Raw genomic sequence first — 20,325 nt, 5'->3', positions numbered from 1 at the left:
GCACTACAAATCACAAACAAATCTATTTTGATGTTATAAGTTTGTTCATAAGAGGTCTGACTAATTGACCCCAAACATATGCCTAATATCACTATGCATGGCAAAATACTGTACATTTCTTGTTGCATGGCCCATATAACACGCAAAACATGAAATATTTTCTGAGTTTATATAATTACAATCCATATGTCCATATTTAGACAACTTCATCAAAAGTGCAAGCTTTGTTTGAGGCAAAAGGTTTTAGTAAGGCGAGAAGGGAAGAAAAAAAAAAAGGAAAAACTATTTTGGAATTATTCGTATCATTTCTACACATATAGCTGCAGAATCTGCAGAGTCCCAAACATTGAGGAAATGACGCCAATATCAATAAAATACAAGGGTTACTTTTGCCTGGATGATGCACACATTCAAATATTAAGACAAAGTGATGAAGTGTCCTCATGCTCAGGTTTTGTGAACTGGCTTGAAATGTAACGCAGCCATTCGACCACAGCAAATGCCAGAAAGCTTCCTAATTTCACTCTGAAGTTGTTCTCATTAAATCCCTATAGGAGGAGAGGAGGACCAGTCTCAGCTGCTGCCACCACGCTCCACATCCCCTGGTAGATGTAACAGCGCTGTAACCTGCCATACAGCCAGTCTATCACAGATACTGTCTGACAAGAATACGCTTTGGCAAGACGGGGCTTATAAAATCTCATTTATTTGGCTAAATTAAGCAAATCTTCATAGCACGTCACATTCCATCTCCACGGTGTGTTTCACGGCAGAGGACCATGGAAGAGAGAGAGCGGGCAGGAAAATAGAAAAACAGACACCGACTGAACATCATCCCTCAAATTACATTTTGCACACTGACATCCCATTATGTTTTATCATTTTCTGTTTGATGGTAAGGTACGGTCATGACAATAAGCTTGTCTAGCTTTGGCCCTTCATGACAAACTATTGATAATAAATGCTATCATTCCACATTGTGCTGTTTAAATTGAATTAATTTTGGAAATCAATTAACCAATCTAGTCATATAAATCTCATCTGGTGAACTCCTAATGGGTAAACAAACAGAAGCTACATGTTGTAGGTTAAGCAAAATATGTGATCAATAAGCTGTTAATTTAATACATTGTGCATTACTTTATCTCCTACAAGCCAAACACACCTCAGCAGCATTGAATAGATGTTGTCTGACATGGTTGGATCAACCCTCTTTAATCCCACATTCCATCCCAGCACTGTGCAGTGTGCACAGTATTCTTCTGCTGGAATGACATGTGTCCTCTGGTTTGCTGTGCGGCAATATGATTAAATATAGTCCAATCAAGGAATATGCACGCAACCAAGTGCAAAACCATGAATGTTTGAGTTTGACTGTCACTGTTTGAGTGTGTGCTCTTATCTAAATGTTGGTGTCTTGTGATTGAAGTTCACCAGAGTTGTTACAATTCAGGCTTAATGGGGCATGTTTATCTGACACAGACTTCATGGCAATTCATTCAAAGGTTTTTGAGACATTTCACTGAAAACCACAAATGTGAACCTCATGGTGGCACTGGAGGGCATGTCAGGGTATCATCAAAGTCAATGAGCTTCATCCTCTGAGTATATATTTAGTATATGCCAAAAAGGATTACCAAATATTCACATTCTTTTTATTTATGTTTTAGACAGCGTCCAAACTTTTTTGGAATCAGGTTGTATTGCCACATTGCTACACAGTGGACCTGTGGTGTTTGGGGGCCACTGGGGGTCTTGGGCCCTGGTGCAGTTGCCTGCTGAACCATGTAGGTAACCCAGTTGTGATAATGGAGATGCATTCTAAACTGCTGTCATGTTCAGCCATATGTGCAATTACACAGAGGCTTTAACAGCTAAATTAAAAGGTCAACTCACAAGTGATGATTAAAAAATACAGCATATGAGCCGAGGAAGAATCATCGCAAATTACAAACAAGCCCATTCCTTCACTTTAATGGAGAAAAAGGCTAATATCAAAACAGTATAGATTTGTGAGAGAAACTATGTGTTTTAAATAAAGTTTTGGCCGAAAATCTAAACTGACATTTTTGACTCAAGTTAAGGGGCCCCTTTGACAAAGAGTGAACGGTTGAAAAAAGTTTTTTCCGGTCCACAAGGCTCTGCTGCCACTACAGCAGAGGCATCTGTGGGTCGTGGCTTAAGCATGGATTCTCAGTCTGGGTTTGGACACGGGGTGTTGACCTTCTGGTGGCGTCTGGCTCTGGGCAGTGAGATGTGACTGGGGCACAGCTCACTGGAACGTGGCCTTAACCCTCCTCAGCGTGTCCTGGATCCGCCGGGTTTGTCGCTCGCTGGACTGCTGGAAGTTGGCATCGTTGTCGGCGGCTAAGAGGTGGATGTCAGAGGTGGCGAGCCGGGCGATGCGCTGCCGGAGGTAGGCCTGCAGCTTCCGGTCAGGGCTGTAGGAGCATGCAGCCTCCTGGAAGGCGTGGACCTGACTCACAACCTTTGCTATGCTCCTTGAGACAAGATGGATGAGAGTAACATGAAATTGGAATAACAAAAGGAAATGTGAAAACATGAAAAGAACTGATGTCTAGGTGCTTATTATACCCGAAATTTCCTCTCAGCACTATCATCCGCTTTGTCTGTGACCTAATTTGGAGAGAGCGGGGATAACTCTGGGTCCACAGTAACCAGCTGTGTCTCTGCCTTTCCCTGCTAGATCTCCTGACCCCAGCATCTGGATACAGCCAGTCGCCTCTCAGCATCTGGTCCGAAACCTCTTTTCCAATCAAACCCCATCCCACGGGCGCCATCTGGTGCAACACTGGCACCCCTACCAACAACCCAAATTCAACAGCTGTGCCATTACCATCCAACCGCCACTTGCTGTGACCTCAGCATCTGGTCAGACATATTGGAGTGAAGGAGAAGGACACAGGAAAATGCGTCCTCATAGCGAGTTGGCCAACTTTGTCATAGATGGATACTTAGGATGGGGAGAGAGCTAATTATCGGTAAATGACACTAACTGTTAATATATGGTGTCACTGCAGGGATAGGTATCAGGGTAATTTTACTGGCTGAACACAGATTTCATCAATATCACACCTCGAAAATTAGTACAAATCATGGTTGTAATTATGGAGTTGTGGTTCTCAACCTTTATCCTTGAGGGACCCAATTTCTATTATTGAGCAAACTAATAACCCCTAAACAGGTGCCATATTTTATGAAAGTTAATGTTATATTGAATGCATAACAATGACAGCACAGAATGACTCATTATTCCAATAATTAAGTAATTGTCACCAATTAATTGTGACTATTATTATGTATAGTGATAAAAATGAATATGTATATAATAAAAATAATGTCATTAACTAAGCAATGATCAGCTAGTTTATTGATCATTAGTTGTCTTCATTTTTCTTCCCTCTGTCATATAGTCATATACTGTAAGCGCTTCTCTTTTTAGCAGCCAGATCAAAAAGGCTGCAGTAAGAGTGCAAATAATGTTAATATCATCGCACTGATAAGTTAACCATCAATACTAGAGAAAATGTTCATGATAGAAACATTCAGCTGATGCTCCACGACAAAGTAACCCAGTCGAAGATGGCATTTTTTTCTTCGTTTCATTGTTTATTCTTGCCATTATTGCTGTAATTGGATCAATAAATTTATATCATATCTCGTCTTGTCTTATTAGAAACAGTGCTAAAGATAGTCTTCACATCCCATATCTGCCTCAAATTTAGATGCGTTTCCAACTATGACGAATTGTGTGAAAGAAGGAATTAAACGGTTTGCTTCTGGTTACTGTAGCTGAATGTCTATACTGTACTATCTACACTAAATCATCCCGATTTCCCCTCACCTGAGCTTGGTCCACTTGTAAGCTCCGGTAGTGAGTGTGAAGGCTCTGATCTCCAGCTGCTGGACGTGCATGGCCAAAATGTGCACTGACGGCAGGGTGGGCCTCCTCTTCGTGTGCTCTCCCCTCATGAGACACAGGTCGTCACTCTTCAGAAACACCTGCGGAGAGAGCAAATAAATTAGTTTTTGCTGGAATAGAAAATGTATAAATTTTCCAATTAAGCCAAAGTCCCAGGTGCCTGATGCAGTAATAAGCATGTCCAATGTAGCGGTGTAATATGATTGAAAGACTCTTCAAGGATTTTTAACAAATTTAGCGTCTTTGCATTTCAAAACCAAGAGAGCATAAAATTGTTTCTCTTAATTTCTGCTAAATAGCAAAGTTGGTAAGAGAGTGACGCGCAATGTTTGATGCATCAGGTACTTTAGAGGGAAACTTTGAGAAGCAGAGCCAGCTGTAAGCCCTCAGCACACAGGCGAGTTGCTTGAAGCTGTTTTTCTATTGATTTGTTTGCCCTGCAGCCCAGTTTCACAATATGTGACCAGCCTTGCCTTCAGTTACAAACAACAGACGTGTGTGCTTGCTCTCAAACATGCCTACACACACGCACACACACCTGCACTGCTCGTAGCTCCTCCAGGATCTCACACACCTTGGAAGACAGATGTTTCCAAGCCTGTTGGCAAGAGAGGAAGTTTTATTTAGCAGCTCCAAAATGAAGAGTAACTACAGCCTGGCTTCAATGGCAACACAAGAGTCAATGAACACAAGCTGCCTTCAGTTGGAAATGTGGAAATGTGAGGTTTTTTTTTTTTAAATTACTCCTATTCATGGGCCTCCTCACTATGCTCACAGTTTCTTATTTGAATGTATTAATGCTAATTTATCGTTTGTCAGACTAATTAAAAACCAACTCATTCTATCACAGCTGAAGAAAACATTTAGCTTGAGGGCATCTGACTTATTACAGAAGTGAGGGGGAATTTATGAGACGCAGCCTTACTGGTAATTGCCTGACAATCACATTCTCCAGACCTCTGAGGACCTGCATGGCTGTGGCAAAGTTCCTTGATTCATAGCAGTGTTTCCCCATCCACAGATACTTGGTCAGCAAAGCAACTTGTGTCTGAAAGAGAGGAGAGCTTGGCATGAAAAACATGAGAAAAATGCTAAACGAGGCAAAATGCAAATGCTACAGTAGTCTGCTTTTCCTGGGACTACAGGAGGCTGCATAATGATGTCCACTGGAAAAATAAGAAAAACACAACGAGCAGTCAGTGCTGTCAGTGCATTGTTCAACGCGAGTGTGCTTGGTTATGCTGACAAAGGGGCAAACAGTGTGAACACTGAACAGGTTAAAACGTCTTTAAATGTTAATTGCACCTGAGATGCTGAATAAGAGTTGCAGTTTAAGGTAAAGCATTGAAAGCACTTGGAGTTTTCATTTCAGGTTTAAGCTCTGCAAGCAGTTCAACTGTCAGCTTGTGTGGCAGTCTATTTATGTTATACTGTGTGTTTAAATGTTTAATGTAATGTTGGAACCTGTACCATGCTGCACTGAAAGCAAAGTCCACCAGCCTGGCTGCATGGTCATTAAATCAAATCAATCACTCAATCAATCAATCAATCAATCAATCAAAGCAGTTGAACTGTCAGCTGAAGTGTACAAAATGTAAGCAATTGAAAAGTCATCTAAAGAGGAAGAGGTGAAAGCAGTTGAAGTTTAAGCCGAAGTTGAAGCTGTAAGTAAGAACACCGTAAATAGTTGAAGTGTCAGCTGGAGTATCTGAGCTGTCACGTTAGTATGAAAGATTTCTGAATGGATGCACAGATGTCCTAAGCGAGCTGAAGATTTTCAAATTTGAATGGAGTGAGTATGTGAAATTATGAGGAATAATAATGAAGAAGAAGAAGGAGAACTTATTGTTATTGGGTTTCTCAGTGTTTAGTAAGGCACAAATGGCAGCTTATGAAGCCTCTGAAAGAACATTCAATAAAGAGTCGCTTCAGGTTTCAGACCCATATGTTCTTGTTCCTAACTGTCTATAAACCATTCAACCATGAGACTGGAGAAGCAACAGAGGCCCATGTGGGGAAAGTCTGTGACTGACGCGAGAGTCCACATCCGATGAGAAATCAAAGCCCGGCCTGTGACGGTAAAGGCTGCCTTCTTTTCCAGCTGACCCTGTTTACTTTGATGAGAAATGTCTCTTCTCACCTTGACGGAGTCACAGATGACTATTTCAGCTGAGATCCAGTTGGAGACACTGTCAGCATATGTGAGCAGCTGCTGGAGGTAGCTGTCTGATGGTCCCTCATTCACAGGCTGACTGCTGCCCTCTGCTGGCGGCACATGTTGAGACACGTTCCTGGCAGGAGGGGAAAGGCAGACGTAGAAAATTCGATACCAGAAATGATTACTGAAACAATATTACATTGATTAGTTAATTAGCAGAAAATTAATTGCCAGAAATGTTGTTTCAGTCATTTATCAAGAAGAAATGCCTTCTCTTTTTTATGCTTTTGGGGTTTGAACTGTTGGTTTGGAATAAAGCAACTTGAAAATGTCACTTTCGGTTGTCAACAACCCCGTGGCCTGCGTCATTTATGGTGGAACTGAAGTGCTGTTCCATTGATAGAGACTGGATTATCCTGCTGACATGCATTCTGCTGTGTATGTCTGGCAGATGCTGCTGCAGATACATAGTGACAGTTCACTGTTCCTTTCACTGTGCACATATTGACACAACACGTTACCATGTCAACAGGACCTCACATACTGTGCAGAAGAAGAGGAAAAAAATGTACGAAGGACAGTAGACTCCTCACATAAAGACATGTGACAGATTAAAGGAAAAAACAGAATCAGTCAGTGGAGAAACATAAAGAATGCAGATGCTTCCAACAGGAACAAAGACTAAACTGAATGGAGATGACACAGATCAAGTGCTGTGGCCTTCAGAGTCACCAGCTCTCAACCCAAGTGAACACCAGCAGGAGATTTTGGAGTGACATGAGCGCCATCATCACAATACCAAATGAAGGGATCTCTTATTGAGGAGTTTTTGTTGTGTTCATCCCTCCAGTAGATTTCAGAGACTTGGAGACTCTAATCCGAGGAACATTAAAGCTTCTCTGGCATTTCTTTTTCTTTTGACGTGTCTGTATGGAAAACAAGTAAAAAATACTCACTTGTTTGGGGTCAAGACTTTGTCCCTGACTCCTTGTGTTCTGGAGTTAAGGAAATGAACTGGATGACATCCTTGGAACATTTCCTGTGTTACAAAAGGTAAAATTCCAACATTAGATCAGGAGTTGACAGTATCAATGTGGGTTTTACTATGCATTAACTGAGGCATGTCTCCCTCTAGTGGTTAAAAAAGACAACAACAACTTGAGTGCAAGGTGGGGGAGCAGACTGTGCAGTATGTGTGTTCACCTGCTGCAGGAGGGTGAGCTGCTGGGCCGCGTGCTGAGCACTGCATTCAGTCTGGCTGAAGGGGAGTCGCTCCTCACCATGCAGGCAGACATCCACCATGGAGCTGTAGCAAGGCATGGGCAGGGCTGCGGAAATGGTGAAGGCCTTCTCTTTGGGCAGCGATGCAGAAGGCTCCACTACTCTTGAGAATCTCCACTGAAGAGTTGAGAAAGAGATGTGACAAGACAGTATAAACGCTCTGGATAATGAAAAACACACTGACAACACAGCAACGGAGGAATTTGTAGCTTACTGAATATGAGAAAGTCAGGGTGCAACAGATATTCTCTAAACTACAATTACCACATTGTCTGCCTCCACCAACCAGTTAATTTGCAGTTTACATCCGTGTCCACACTCCTCTAGCATATGTAGTGAAGACTTTGAATGAAGATAATAAAAAGGTATTCAACGTATTCTTTGGCAAAATAGAAATGATCACTATTCCAGTGAATAATTTCCAGTGAGAAACATGTTGTCTTCACTTTGAGACTGTTTTTCCAGAGGAGTACAGAGGACTGATAGAGAGCTTCATCACATGGTGCAACAACAATCACCTGAAGCTCAATATCAACCCAACCAAAGAGCTTGTGTTGGACTGCAATGCTTCAAATATAATGTTGCTGCAAAGAAGCTACAAATTGTAAAACATGGCTGCTTCACACACATGTTCAAGCCTGCAGCACAGAAGATCTACACAATGAGCCCAGCCCAGCAAATGTGAAATATGGTCACAAGCTCCCCTTCTGTTCCTGAGTTATGGTGTTGAATAATGGCTAGAAAAGTGTTTTTGCAGAACATTAAGATGTCACAGTGAAGCTGACATTCAACCTATTGGATAGAAAATGCCATCAGTTCATAATTTTATCATATGAGACATTTGTGTGAATGTTGCCATAACTAGCATATGAATTGGAGTTAAAGCCAAAAACGTGTTTTGTGTGGTCATTGTGACCTTTGATCACCAAAAATCTTAATCAATCCAGGAGGATGTTTGTGCCAAATTTGAAGAAACTGCCTCAATATGTTACTGAGATATTGTGCTCAAGAGAATGGGATGGACAACAAGGAAACATAACGCCTGTGGCCACGGCTGTCGCTGGCGCAGAGTCAGAACAAAAACCTAACAGAGTTTGCATATGTGCCCAACTTAAGTTTAGCTGTCGGGTATAGATTTTGGCAGGAAAGTGTTTGTGAGTTTGTTGTCCCCAACAGAAGTAAAAGCTCAGGCCAGAAAATCTTGGACTAATAAACAAGGACGTGCTGGTACAACATAACATCCAAGTGCAAAATGAATACTGTTTCCACTGCACTGTATCGTAGCTGAGCACTACAGAAAACCTTAAAACATTGGGGAGAACAGAATCATTGTTTTTAAATGACTTTGGATTCATTTTCTGATAAGAAAGGTAAGGACAGAAGAGAGTACTCACAAAATCCAAACAGCGCACATGACTTGGCAGCACACTGACCTTTCTCCCAAGGTCCTCCGTAGATGAATGCATACACGCAGAATCATCTTCTTCCTCAAAGCTGATCAGGCTTCCTCTTCTTTGGCTCCAAGTCATACAAGGAGAGCCGTGGAGAGCAGCCAGGAGGGCCTCCCCTCGGCTGTCGACCGGAATCACCTGCGCGAAAACAAAATGAGGCAACTACAGAAAGTCCACTGAGCATTTCATGACGAGAAAGTGAGTGAGAAAACCAATCACTGTTGAACGTCTCCAGCTGCATCTTAGAGCAAAAACACGTTTAAACTGATGCACTCTGCTATGATCTGTCATATAATAATAAATAATATTTTATTTTCTAAACATCCAGTGGACGAAGGCCTTTTCAAACATCGATTGACACCTAGAGAGAAAACTCAGCCATCTCTGGAAAGAGCTGCATGAAATGCACGCTTATATGTTTACCTCAGTATTAAGGAAGGTTTCGACCATATCCACAAGGCTGGACTTTGGTGTGAAGTCCACCAGTCTACAGTCTGTGATCCAGAACTGCAGCACATCCAAACTGCGATGGAAGATCTTTTCACTGTCTCCGGACATGTTTGGACCTTGTCTGGCATGGAAAACAAACATCTGTGTTATATCATCATTGCGAGAGGAGGGGCTACATAGGAGATTGTCATGGGTTTTACTGACATACTGTACGATACGAGGATATTTCTCTGTGTTATCATGACATTCTGCGTATACAGTACCTTGCAGCGCTGATGAATTTATCCATGATGAACTGCAGTAACTGCTCAGGAGTAGAGAAAAAACGATACGTATACAGGAACTGCTGGATGTAGCCCTCCACAGCAGCATTTCTATGATGACAAGGAACATTGAAAGGTTCAGAGACCGACACAGTTTAATAACACTCTTCAATCAAATTTATTACGAAACATTCAACTGCAAATTAAGGAATTTAGCAGCCTGTGGCAACACATCTTGTCTATCCAGTTCCCAGCATATTCCTTTAACACCAAACAAAACAACGTCTTTATCTCCTATTGTCTCTAAATGCAGCACTGAAAGCAGTTCAGCATATTTGATGAAGCTGATGTATTTACATGATTCTTGCAGTTTATGGGTTGTATCCTCCCGATAGAATGCACTTATTGTAAGTCACTTTGGATAAATGCCTCAGATACATAATTGTAACGTATTACTAGTAATCCTCCTGGCCGGCCCTTCAAGCACTCTCAGACCACGTGGTCATAAAGAAGACGTGCCTCAGGCATCCTTGCTATTATTAAATGGCCCCTTTCAGTGTGAGGGGAGCAGCCGCGTCATACCAAAGTCATCCCAAATCACAACAACTTTTGGTGGTAGTGGGTCTCATGTGAGCTGCCACACAAATGGGAATTCATGAAGATCCCCAGTGTTCAGGAGCATGGGAGTGGTTTGGTCTCAGGACAAAACAGAACAATGTCAGAAGTTCTTCACCAGAAAAAGGAAAAGCAAGTAATAACAGGAATATTTCCTACGATGTTAAACAAGCCTCATCAAAGCATTTTGAAGTAATAGAACAGCTTCAGCTTGAGGCAGAAGGAACTAAAAGTGGATCAAACATTTACGTATTGTGTCCCTGTTTCTCTGATTGTTGATGCCGTTTCCCATGGTAACACATACAAACCAGACGCTGAAATGTCAGACTTAAGAGCAGCCCTGAAAGTGTGACTGTTGTTTACAGAAGATTTATGCGACCGACACCACAAGCCTCAACACAGACATACAGTATACATACAGAGAGCATGACGGACAGAACAGCAGTAGAGTGGAGAGATGGAGAAATGAATTACAACCTAAATGTATCTGGCACTGTATTTGGAGGAATAAGACAATGCATTCACTGTACTCGTATTGTTAAGTTTAATAGCAAAAATATGGACTGTGTTTCCAGTAAAAGTGCAGCTTTGAGTGTTTTACCACACTGACGAGCGCAGGTGTGTTCCTTCACTACCATGAACACACACACTGTAGTTATTTTGAGTCGATCCCATACACACAGTCCTGCTGCTGTAAATACTCACTAGAGCTAATGTTTATTAATCTGTAGCTGGAAACAATTACCAACAAATTCAATATTTGCTAATGATTTAGGAAAAGGGGCGGCACGGTGGCGCAGCAGGTAGTGCGTGTGCCTCACAGCAAGGAGGTCGCTGGTTTGATCCCCCGGGTCTGTGTGAAGTTTGCATGTTCTTCCCGTGCATGCGTGGGTTCTCTCCGGGCACTCCGGCTTCCTCCCACAGACCAAAAAACATGCTCATTAGGTTAATTGGTGACTCTAAATTGTCTGTAGGTGTGAGTGTGAGTGTGAATGTCTGTCTGTGTGTCTGTCTATGCTGCCCTGCGATCGGCTGGCGACCGGTTCAGGGTGTACCCCGCCTCTCGCCTATTGCTAGTTGGGATAGGCTCCAGCCCCCCGCAACCCCGAAAGGGATAAGCGGGTATAGAAGATGAATGAATGAATGAATGGATTTAGGAAAATGGGCCATTTAAAAATGACAGCATACATTTGTGTCATTTTTAAAGATTTTTTTTCTTCAGAATTTCTTCAAAATACAGTTTTTGATACCATCTTTATGCCATCTTTATCCTTGAACAGTTTATACAGAAGACTAAGAGTGTACAGCCACAGGAGCAGCTCTATGAGACTGAACTGAAGCACGCTGGTGCTTTGAGCTAAATGCTAAGATCAGCTAAATGCTAAGATCAGCATGCTAACACAGGAACTCACAATGGCAATGCTAACAATCTCTGCCAAGTTCTCCATCTTAGTTTAGTGTGTTAGCATATTTGTTAATTAGCACTGAAGACTGATGGGAATGTCATTAGATTTGAAGCTATATGGTCATAAAATCTATATTAAACCAAGTCAATGTTGACCTGTTGGTGGCTGTAGATGAAAAGTGCAGGAATCATCTTCTTTGGACCATGGGTGTCAATACCAAATTTCACAGTAATCCATCAAATAATCGTTGAGATATTTCAGTTGCTGTTAAAACTGCCAAAAAAATTTCAAGATACCAGCAAAACACTGCTGTGAGACGAGGTGTAATGAGAGTCCTTATTCAAGGAAAAACATATCTGTTCAACATCAAAGCCTTCTTGAGTTTTTTTACTGTAATTTGATAATTTTCTGACTGGAGTTCTTGTAAAATCCATTTGCTGGAAATATCAAAACCAGCAGGGAGGTTAGATAATACAGCAAAGACCGATCACACAGGCTGCACAACACTTTGAGACATCATTGCAATTCATACGACCAATTAACAAGAGCAAAAGAAGGACGAGCACATTCCTAATTCACAACCTCATCAGCAGTACCTGGCGTAGAGGTAAGCCATGAGGCCCAGAGGAGAGCCAGCTTGCAGAGTGGTCTTCCCTTTGCTCGTGCCAAAGCTCAGAACAGCCGGGTCCTCAGAGGATTGGAGGTCCAGAGATCCAGGTCCACAGACAGCCAAAGAAGGCAGTAATGAAACCTCTAATCCCCACTGGTCCACACTCAGAATCTGCAGGGATACAAGACATCATATCAAAGGATAGAAGCTGCTGGGAAATGAAAGAGAAACAGCAGATTGGGATGTTGGGAAAAGTCGAGCTTTGTCAGTACCTCAAGATATCTCTTCACACAATCCAAGAAGACCACTTTGGAACGGAGTTCTTCAAACTGGGACTTGAGTTTGGACAGCATCAGTTTGCTCTCAGAACCTTTAGGACGCATACAGTGTTTTATAGGTCATAATGGATGCGACACACATCATTTGTGTATGCTAGCAGAGTTATGAAACGGCTAGCCAACCTTTGTTTTTTCTCTCTTGCTGTATCAGCTTTTGGTAGAAATTCCTGGTTTTCTTTAGATTCCGTGTTTCAATAATCAGCTGCTGCTGCAGTTCCTGTTCAAAGGAAATCACACAAATCACACAAAAGGCCCGAGAATAACACCACATGCCTTTGACTGAACGAAGCCTTCGGGTGTTTCCAGTGTGTGTGTGTGTGTGGAGCAGCGCTTTGTTTCCTTTTCGCTCTCCTCACCGTGGCAACAGAACGCAACAACTCTTTTGAAGTGAAATGAGAGAGAAGTCGCGGCAGCGCTGCTCTTAAGGTGTGTTATCAGCTGTTACACAAACCATCTGAAGGAGCAGTGGTGCCATCAAAGTGTGCAAACACAAAGACTATTCATTAATATTCTTTTACAAATTATAATAACTTCCTTTGCCGAGGGCTAAGTTCAACATATTAATATTCAGATCCAGTTTGGAGAGAATAATACGACAATTATCTTAAAGTCCCCCCCACATGTTCTCGTCCTATTTAGCCCAAACCCTGCGTCCCACTTCATTGCAAATAGAAAGATAATTCCTGCACTTAAAATCAGACCAGGTGAAGAGCTGAATGGAACTAGGAAGTGAAACTACAATACGTTCTAGGATGTAACATAATACATCAATAAAATGCACAGAGAACAAATGAAAACACTTAATGAAGTCAGAGCAAATGAATCTGCACTTAATAATAAAGTCATGAAACAGAGGAAATTAATTCAGAGATTATTTTTCTCTCTTTCTTTTGATTTTTTTTGTTGAAAACCTTTTCATCCAGTCTATGATAGAATATCAGCTTCTGCGTTCACACTCACAACTCACTCTCATCCTACTGCAACATGCACCGCATTAAAAAAAAAACAAACGAAAAAACAATTTCGAGAGCCGATCAGAGTAATAGAATGAAAGAAATGAAAATAACATGTCAGTCAGAAGCTTGACGCAGTCCGCTGTTCAAACACGTACTGTGGGGTTAAGGTCAAATATGACTCACAGGCAGAAAGCTTCACAGGTTTACCCACCTGTGTTTTCACATCCAGACATGGCGATCCTGTGTGCTGCCCCAGATTCACTGCATACTGCATCACCTCTGGACTAAAACAATCTTCTCCAAAGAAGGCTAAGGCCCAGGCTGGACTGAAGCTGAGCCCCGACCCCTCTGCTCTGGATCCAGGCAAGAGGAGCTGCTCTGACACCAGAGAATCACTGTCCTCCATGTCCTCCGAGCAGTCGGGACTCATCTGTTCGTACTGGGCTCCAGTCAGGCCTTCCTCTCTCTCCAACAGAAATTCTGCTTCAGAGGGGCTTTCATCGCTGCCCCCTGCTGAATGATCTCCTCCCTCCATAACCCCTGTGTCCGAACCGTCAGTGCTCACGCCTCGACCAGCAAACATGGACAGCGGAGAGAGAAGGGTAAGAGAGAAGAGAAGAGAAGAGAAATAGAGAGTGACTGAATCACATGGAGAGCAAAAAACAAAGTGGATTTGTGGGGAATAAACACAGAGAGAGGTTCCAGGGTGGGCTGGGGGTATTTGTTGCTAAGCCTATCATGGCTGCACAATGCATCCACTGTTTAACAGATGAGCTTAAAGGCAATTCAAGATGAGTTCTTTATCTTGAGTATCTTTTTCATCTATTTCTAATAAAGACCCCCAAACACCCCATTCCAGCATGTTTTAATAGCACAACAAATTAAGATCAAAGTGTAGAATGCCAACACATAATGCACAGTGCAAACTGCAGATGTGTGTGTGTGTGTGCGTGTGTGTGTGTGTGTCTGCGTGTGTGTGTGCGCATGTGATTTTCACTGGCCAGGAATGAGCTCCAGAGGAGAAGAAATCTTTAGTTTGCTAGCATGCCTTGGACTCTTATGAATGTGCTCCAGTCTTAAGAACAGCATCCAACAGCCAGTCACAGCTCTCATGACCTCAGTCAGCAGCCAAATAAAGTGAAATATATCAAAACATCACAGATGGTTTGGGACTCAACAGGTTTTCTTTCAAAGTAGAAACCAGCATTGAATCTATTAATCAAAGCCAAAAAAATCCTGCAGTTAATTTATTTAGGTACTTTGCTTGAGGAGTGAAAAAGAAAGTATGAGTCATATGAACAAATTATACAATACAACACGCTGTTATAGATGCAACTAGCCAACAGTATAACAGATTTGCTCCACATTGACCTACGACAAGAGTAAAATGCTACTGCTCAGTAATATTATAATGCATCAGTATTAATGATACATATAACTGGAAAACAGGGGCCACTTTTCTGCATTTTGTTTGTGTGTTTGTTTTCACTTCAAGTACTTTCTTTAAGTTTTAGCTCTTAAGTAGTGGCATTAAAAGAATCTAAAACTCATAGACTGCATATTCTATATTTAGCTGACTAACTGCCGGCTTTCAGAACTCAACCCAACACATGGATTTCCCCATGACTGAGATTTCTTAAATCATTATGACAGTGCAATCTTACATGGGTTTGATCTTTGTCAAAACAACAAAACTGTTGAGTATCCAAGTCTATCTCCTACCTTGACAGATGCAGTGCTGACTCTCCTCTGATCTTAATTCAAAATCTTCAAGCGCAGCCTCATTTTCTCCATGACAGGACTGGGCCTCGCTTCCTTCCCATGAATCCACAGCAGCAGCAGAACTGGACGTGTGAATGTTTCCATTCAGGTCGAGACAACCATGGAGGCAAACTTCCCTCTTCCCTGCCCAGACGGTGGCTATCAAGGGTTGGGTAAGGACTGCCCTTTTCACAGCCTTTGATGGAGGCTGCTCATTAGAGCCCCTGCAGGAGGCACATACAACAGACAGAGAAAAACACACAGTGCATTAAAAGCTAGTGACAAATAGCACATATGTGACGAGAAATGGAAGAAATGATCACAACAAGGATGCAGAATACAGCATACAACTTGTACAGCAGTGCAGCTTTTCTGATTTAATGTGAAAACACGAAAGCCATCAAAGACTCATTTCAGACATCTTGCAGATCAGATGCACTTGCACATCACACCGATCGCAGAGTGTGAATGGACCATCACTCCCTCTATCCCCTCAGAGAGCCTGGAACAGTGGAAAAAATAACCCTCCACAGCTGTGCCCTATGAACGAGCCCACCGGCAGAATCAGAGTGTCTGTCAGCTGTAATGTCTCCCTACCACTACAGATGAATGGCCTCTCCACATACTGCCCTGAGCATTAGAGCATGGCAACGCCTGGATAAAGAGACGTCTGCGAGAACTGACAGGCTCGTCCCTCTGCTCATCTCTAGCGGACGTTTAAAGACAGAAGTGCGTGGCATGGCATTGTTGCATTCACGCATCCATTCAGTCATACACTTCACCCCCCCCAACATCTTTAATGTCGCTAAGCTTTCTCCCCAACACTAACAAACATACTGCAAAGCTGTTACCATAGGGACCATTTAAGATGCAGGCTGAAATTTATGTATGAAGTGCATGTTGTATTAATGCTCATTTGAATGCGGCGTATGAGTGTAATATGTAAGCGTGCAGAGGAGGAAAGGTCATGTTCACTGAGGACCGGATCACTGTGAGCGCCCGTTGTGCTGAACTCACATTAGAATAAATTAAAAACACACTCATAAATAAAGAGAAAATCTGACTACAAGCAGCCAAATTTGGGCATCTCACTGTTTAGACAGAAGCAGCGGCTGATTTATTGTTAACAAGATATCCCTTTTAAATTGGGGTAATTATTCTGACACCAAAGATAATCTCTTTAACTCATAATGTAGGATCATTGTGCTGGTTTGATTTATTAGACAATCCACCCACTGGAAAACATCCATTTATTTTGAGGATTAAACACGAATGCATGGCAATAAGAAAAGAACTTCTGAATCAGAATCTGAGCTGCTGTGTGGACGATTCAGCCATTAAAACAAATGCGTATGGAGCTTTACACATGTTGTAATGTGTCAAGTGATGATAGGGGAACTGTGCTGTAAAGAAGCCTGTCACTATTTAAAATCACTCACTGTAAAACTGAGCTGCTGCAGTGCTAGCAAAGAGTGCTACACCTGGGTTTATGTAGCTGATTCTCATGTGTAAAAATAGAGTGTGAAACATGTTATTTTCTGTGCACTGGTCCCACTTTGATAGGGCTCTATTGGCATTATCAGGTACAGGTAGCCTGATGAGTATTGACATTTAATTTTCACTTCATTAGTATTTAAATCTCTGATAAATCTGAGATATTAGCAGTGATTCATGTCTGAAAGCAGACTAATAATCAGTTGCAACTGTGACCTGTGGTCCTCCAGACATATGACGTATCAGTCACATATACATTAGGGCTGTAGCTATCAGTTATCAGTCAGCTGATCTGCAGCTAATCCTTCCAGTATTTGGAGTCAGGGTCTAGTCTTTTAAATGTCAAAACAGTAAAAAAAACACCCATGACATTTTTTGTCAGAGGCAAAGGTGGTATCTCCACATTCCTAATCTCCACAGATATTCAATTAACAATGGAATATCAAGCATGTACTTTAGCAATCTGCCAACTATATGGAAAGGCCAAATGGAAAATGAACAGTGGCTGTGCATTTATCAAGATCACGTGTGTATGGGGTGTGTACCAAACACCTGGCACCATCACCTGATACTCACCTCAGTGCCTGACTTAGGAAGTTACGTGCACCCCTGTATACAACAGAATTTCAGCTGATTGTGACATATACATAAATCAATGTATAGGTTGTAAAGGTTAGTTAATGTTCATTAACTGACAATCTATTAAGCGTTAGCTAATGACATACACTCACAGTGCAGTATTTAAGCATGTGTTTTGTACCCATATTATACAGTGTTACCAATTTATATCTCATTTCAGCAGGATGTACAGCTAATCGCACAAAAAGACATTTTAACCTGCTGTCTTTACTGAGTAAACAGAAACTGAAGATAACAGGGGACCAAAGCAGCAAGCTGTGACACTGACAACATTTCCTTTGTATTGAAGACATGTTTAAAGACAAACACACACACAAGCATTTGAAGTCCTACTCACAGTGTGGATGGGCTGTAGTTAACCAGGCAGTGCAATACACCCAGCAAGTCGTCTTCCCAGTACAAATCACTGAACCTCTCCTTGACGACACTGGCAAACGTGTGGTACTGGAGGTCCTTCAAAGAGAAGATGTACTCCCCTCGGAAAAGAGAAAAAGACCATTTTCTACATGAACATGTCTGAACGACTCCAGACTGGATTATGAAGTGAGTCAATGCTGTATTGTTACATTCAAAAATACCTGCAGTCGAGGGGCTCAACCTGCTAAGGCAACATTATGGAGATTTTTTAACTTTCTTAGACAAAAGGGTGTCTGTTCTCTGTAACATCGCAGCTGCATCATTTACTGACGTCAATGGATGCTGTGAGAGTTGTACATGAGATAGATCTTTATCTTTTCTCTCCACTTAGGGACATTCCAACAGCTCAGTCTGCTATCAGAGAGGAGAACTGTCTGACTTCACAGTGTATGCTCTTTCTGCAGTGGACATTAGAACACGTGTGCGTGTGTGCGTGTGTGTATATATATATGTACAAGCCTACATCATGAGCCAGATACACAGAACATTATTTTAATGGAAACTTTCAGGAACATTCTCTAGATATTTATGTAAACATAGGGGTACATCATGTGAATATATTCTTGGAATCTTTGCAGAACTAGTGAACTAAATTTAAACATTCCTAGATATGTATAATAATCAAGACGAAACCTATTACAGAGGGAAAATGTTTGAGGAGTGCACATACAGTAGGTTTCACACTGCGATAGTAGATTGCAGTGTGAGGCAAATGAAGCAAGAATAAAATGATACTACAGTCAACTAAAGATACATACCCATGACAATGTCCTCATGTCCATTGTCCAAATACCCGTCAAGTGAAAACTCTCCCTTGAGCAGGTCAATCACCTCTTGTAGGGCAGGGTGGACTTTAGGCGAGGTGGACTTGGGGGGCAGCGGGCGCTCACCTTCTGTTCCTGGATTTGTTTGTCCATTGTCAGCTCTGGGAACACTGTGCTCCAAGGGGCTGTTTGAGATGATGGAGTTACCTTTGAAATAAGATGATGGTGGGCCATAATCCTGGGGTTCACGTCTCACAGGCACATTTCGACAGTTAATAAATGGTCCATCAGAGTTCTCTGGAACTGTGATTAGTCCCTGCAAAGGCTGTGGGACCAGGGAGAGATTTATATCCAGGCCAAGGAGAGGCTCTGGAGCCCTAACCTGCACAGGCACTAAGGAAAGATGTCCTGTTGTGGGATCTTGACGGAAGAGGTAATTGTTGAAAACACTACATCCATTGAGGTTAGTGGATAATGGTTGAGGAAGAGAGACTTCAAGACAGGAAATATCAGGGAGAGTAGAAGTCGAGTTGACCAGCATCTTGTCACTGGAGGTTGTAGTTCCAGCTGCCTGACTGACAGGAAACTCCTGTGTATGTAGATTGGGTTCAGTGTGTGCAGGATATGGGTAATGAGAGGGTGAGGTGAAATCGAGGCCCCTTTCCTCGATGTGTTCAGTGCTTTTTGTGAATCCATCCACAGTCCTGTAAAATAAACAATGCCTGATAAGCCTTTCTTTTAAAGCTCTGGAGCATTTGGGTAGGTATTAGTTTTACTGCTTCTGCTTTGTTTAATTTATTCTTTTTGATTATTTAAATTCTTTTTCATTTTGATTTTGTCCTTTAAAGAAATAGTTCGACAGTTCGGGAAAGATGCTTGTTCTCTGTCTTGCTGAGGTTTGTATCAGATCTGTGAGATATCTGTTCTTAAATATGAAGCTACAGCTCACTATTTAACACATTATATCTTGTTTTTCTAATTAGTACAATAGCTGAAGTGTTAAAACAACAATTTGCTGTTTCACGTGGGTGATTTGCTGGACTATTTCTTGGATAGCACAGTGACTGGCTGGAGTCTTGTTGTTTCTGTGAGGTTGCCAGGCAACGAGAGGAGACTTCAGGAAGTCGCTGCACCCTGCCTGGACTCCCAGAACCAGAGCTGGGCTGTGAGGCCTTGTTTTGGTGTAGTGGCCACACTGTGGCGCCAGCAGGAAGTCAGCTGGCTGGGAAACAGTGCAGCACACAATGCCTTGTAAAACCATAACTTGTCATTGTACACTTCAGTACAGTATATGTACTTAAGCAACTGAAACACAGCATACTAATTAGTAAGCTTTAGAGGTGCTGACACAGCTGCTTCAAACTGTCAAACTACACTCTGATTTTTTTTTTTTTTTTTTTTGAAAAGTGCTATTTAAAACAGATGCAGCACAGTAACTAAAAAAAAGGGCAGTGGTCATAGGTATAATTTTCTGTAACAGCCTACCCTTCAACAGCAGCTCCAAGCTGTTGGCTCTCCTCTGAGTCCCCTTCATTGGTCAAGATGATGGGGGTGAAGTGTGTGGCAGTGGAAGTAAAGGCTTCTGGGAGTTGCAGTTCCTTGTTGACTGGATAGCTGTGGGGAACAGGGCCAGGTACAGGAGCCAGTCGGCTCTCAGTGGCCATGGGCACAAAGCCTACACACAGTTACAACAATGCCAGATACAATATCAGCGATATTGTCTCATGCAATGCAGTCGGTAAATCACACAAAATATGTTCCCAGTTGACAGCCACACTA

The 20,325-nt window shown here is 42.1% G+C and overlaps 1 protein-coding gene across 3 annotated transcripts in view; it reads right to left on the bottom strand.

Annotated features, from left to right (window-relative positions):
• Nucleotides 1-686: 686 nt before the first annotated feature.
• The window catches only part of kndc1 (kinase non-catalytic C-lobe domain containing 1), a 36,869-nt gene continuing 17,230 nt past the window's right edge, over nt 687-20,325 (bottom strand). For 2 of the 3 annotated variants that reach the window (XM_076743035.1, XM_076743036.1), the window contains 18 exons: nt 20,032-20,221; nt 18,541-19,250; nt 17,703-17,841; nt 15,194-15,456; nt 13,683-14,038; nt 12,639-12,732; nt 12,450-12,547; nt 12,164-12,348; nt 9,547-9,657; nt 9,257-9,404; nt 8,816-8,971; nt 7,305-7,499; nt 7,058-7,140; nt 6,084-6,234; nt 4,869-4,991; nt 4,482-4,541; nt 3,866-4,023; nt 687-2,501 (listed from right to left, as the gene is read on the bottom strand). In XM_076743035.1, the coding sequence (XP_076599150.1) occupies nt 2,273-2,501; nt 3,866-4,023; nt 4,482-4,541; nt 4,869-4,991; nt 6,084-6,234; nt 7,058-7,140; nt 7,305-7,499; nt 8,816-8,971; nt 9,257-9,404; nt 9,547-9,657; nt 12,164-12,348; nt 12,450-12,547; nt 12,639-12,732; nt 13,683-14,038; nt 15,194-15,456; nt 17,703-17,841; nt 18,541-19,250; nt 20,032-20,221 (3,449 nt within the window). In that variant the 3' untranslated portion in view covers nt 687-2,272. Of the gene's footprint in view, nt 2,502-3,865; nt 4,024-4,481; nt 4,542-4,868; nt 4,992-6,083; nt 6,235-7,057; nt 7,141-7,304; nt 7,500-8,815; nt 8,972-9,256; nt 9,405-9,546; nt 9,658-12,163; nt 12,349-12,449; nt 12,548-12,638; nt 12,733-13,682; nt 14,039-15,193; nt 15,457-17,702; nt 17,842-18,540; nt 19,251-20,031; nt 20,222-20,325 lie in introns of those variants that run through there. The other variant, XR_013077786.1, reaches the window with a different exon arrangement.

The sequence above is a fragment of the Chaetodon auriga genome, chromosome 11 (assembly GCF_051107435.1).
Source record: "Chaetodon auriga isolate fChaAug3 chromosome 11, fChaAug3.hap1, whole genome shotgun sequence".
NCBI lineage: Eukaryota > Metazoa > Chordata > Actinopteri > Chaetodontiformes > Chaetodontidae > Chaetodon > Chaetodon auriga.
The sequence above is the reverse complement of the archived record's forward strand: the minus strand, read 5'-3'. Positions and strand labels throughout refer to the sequence as shown.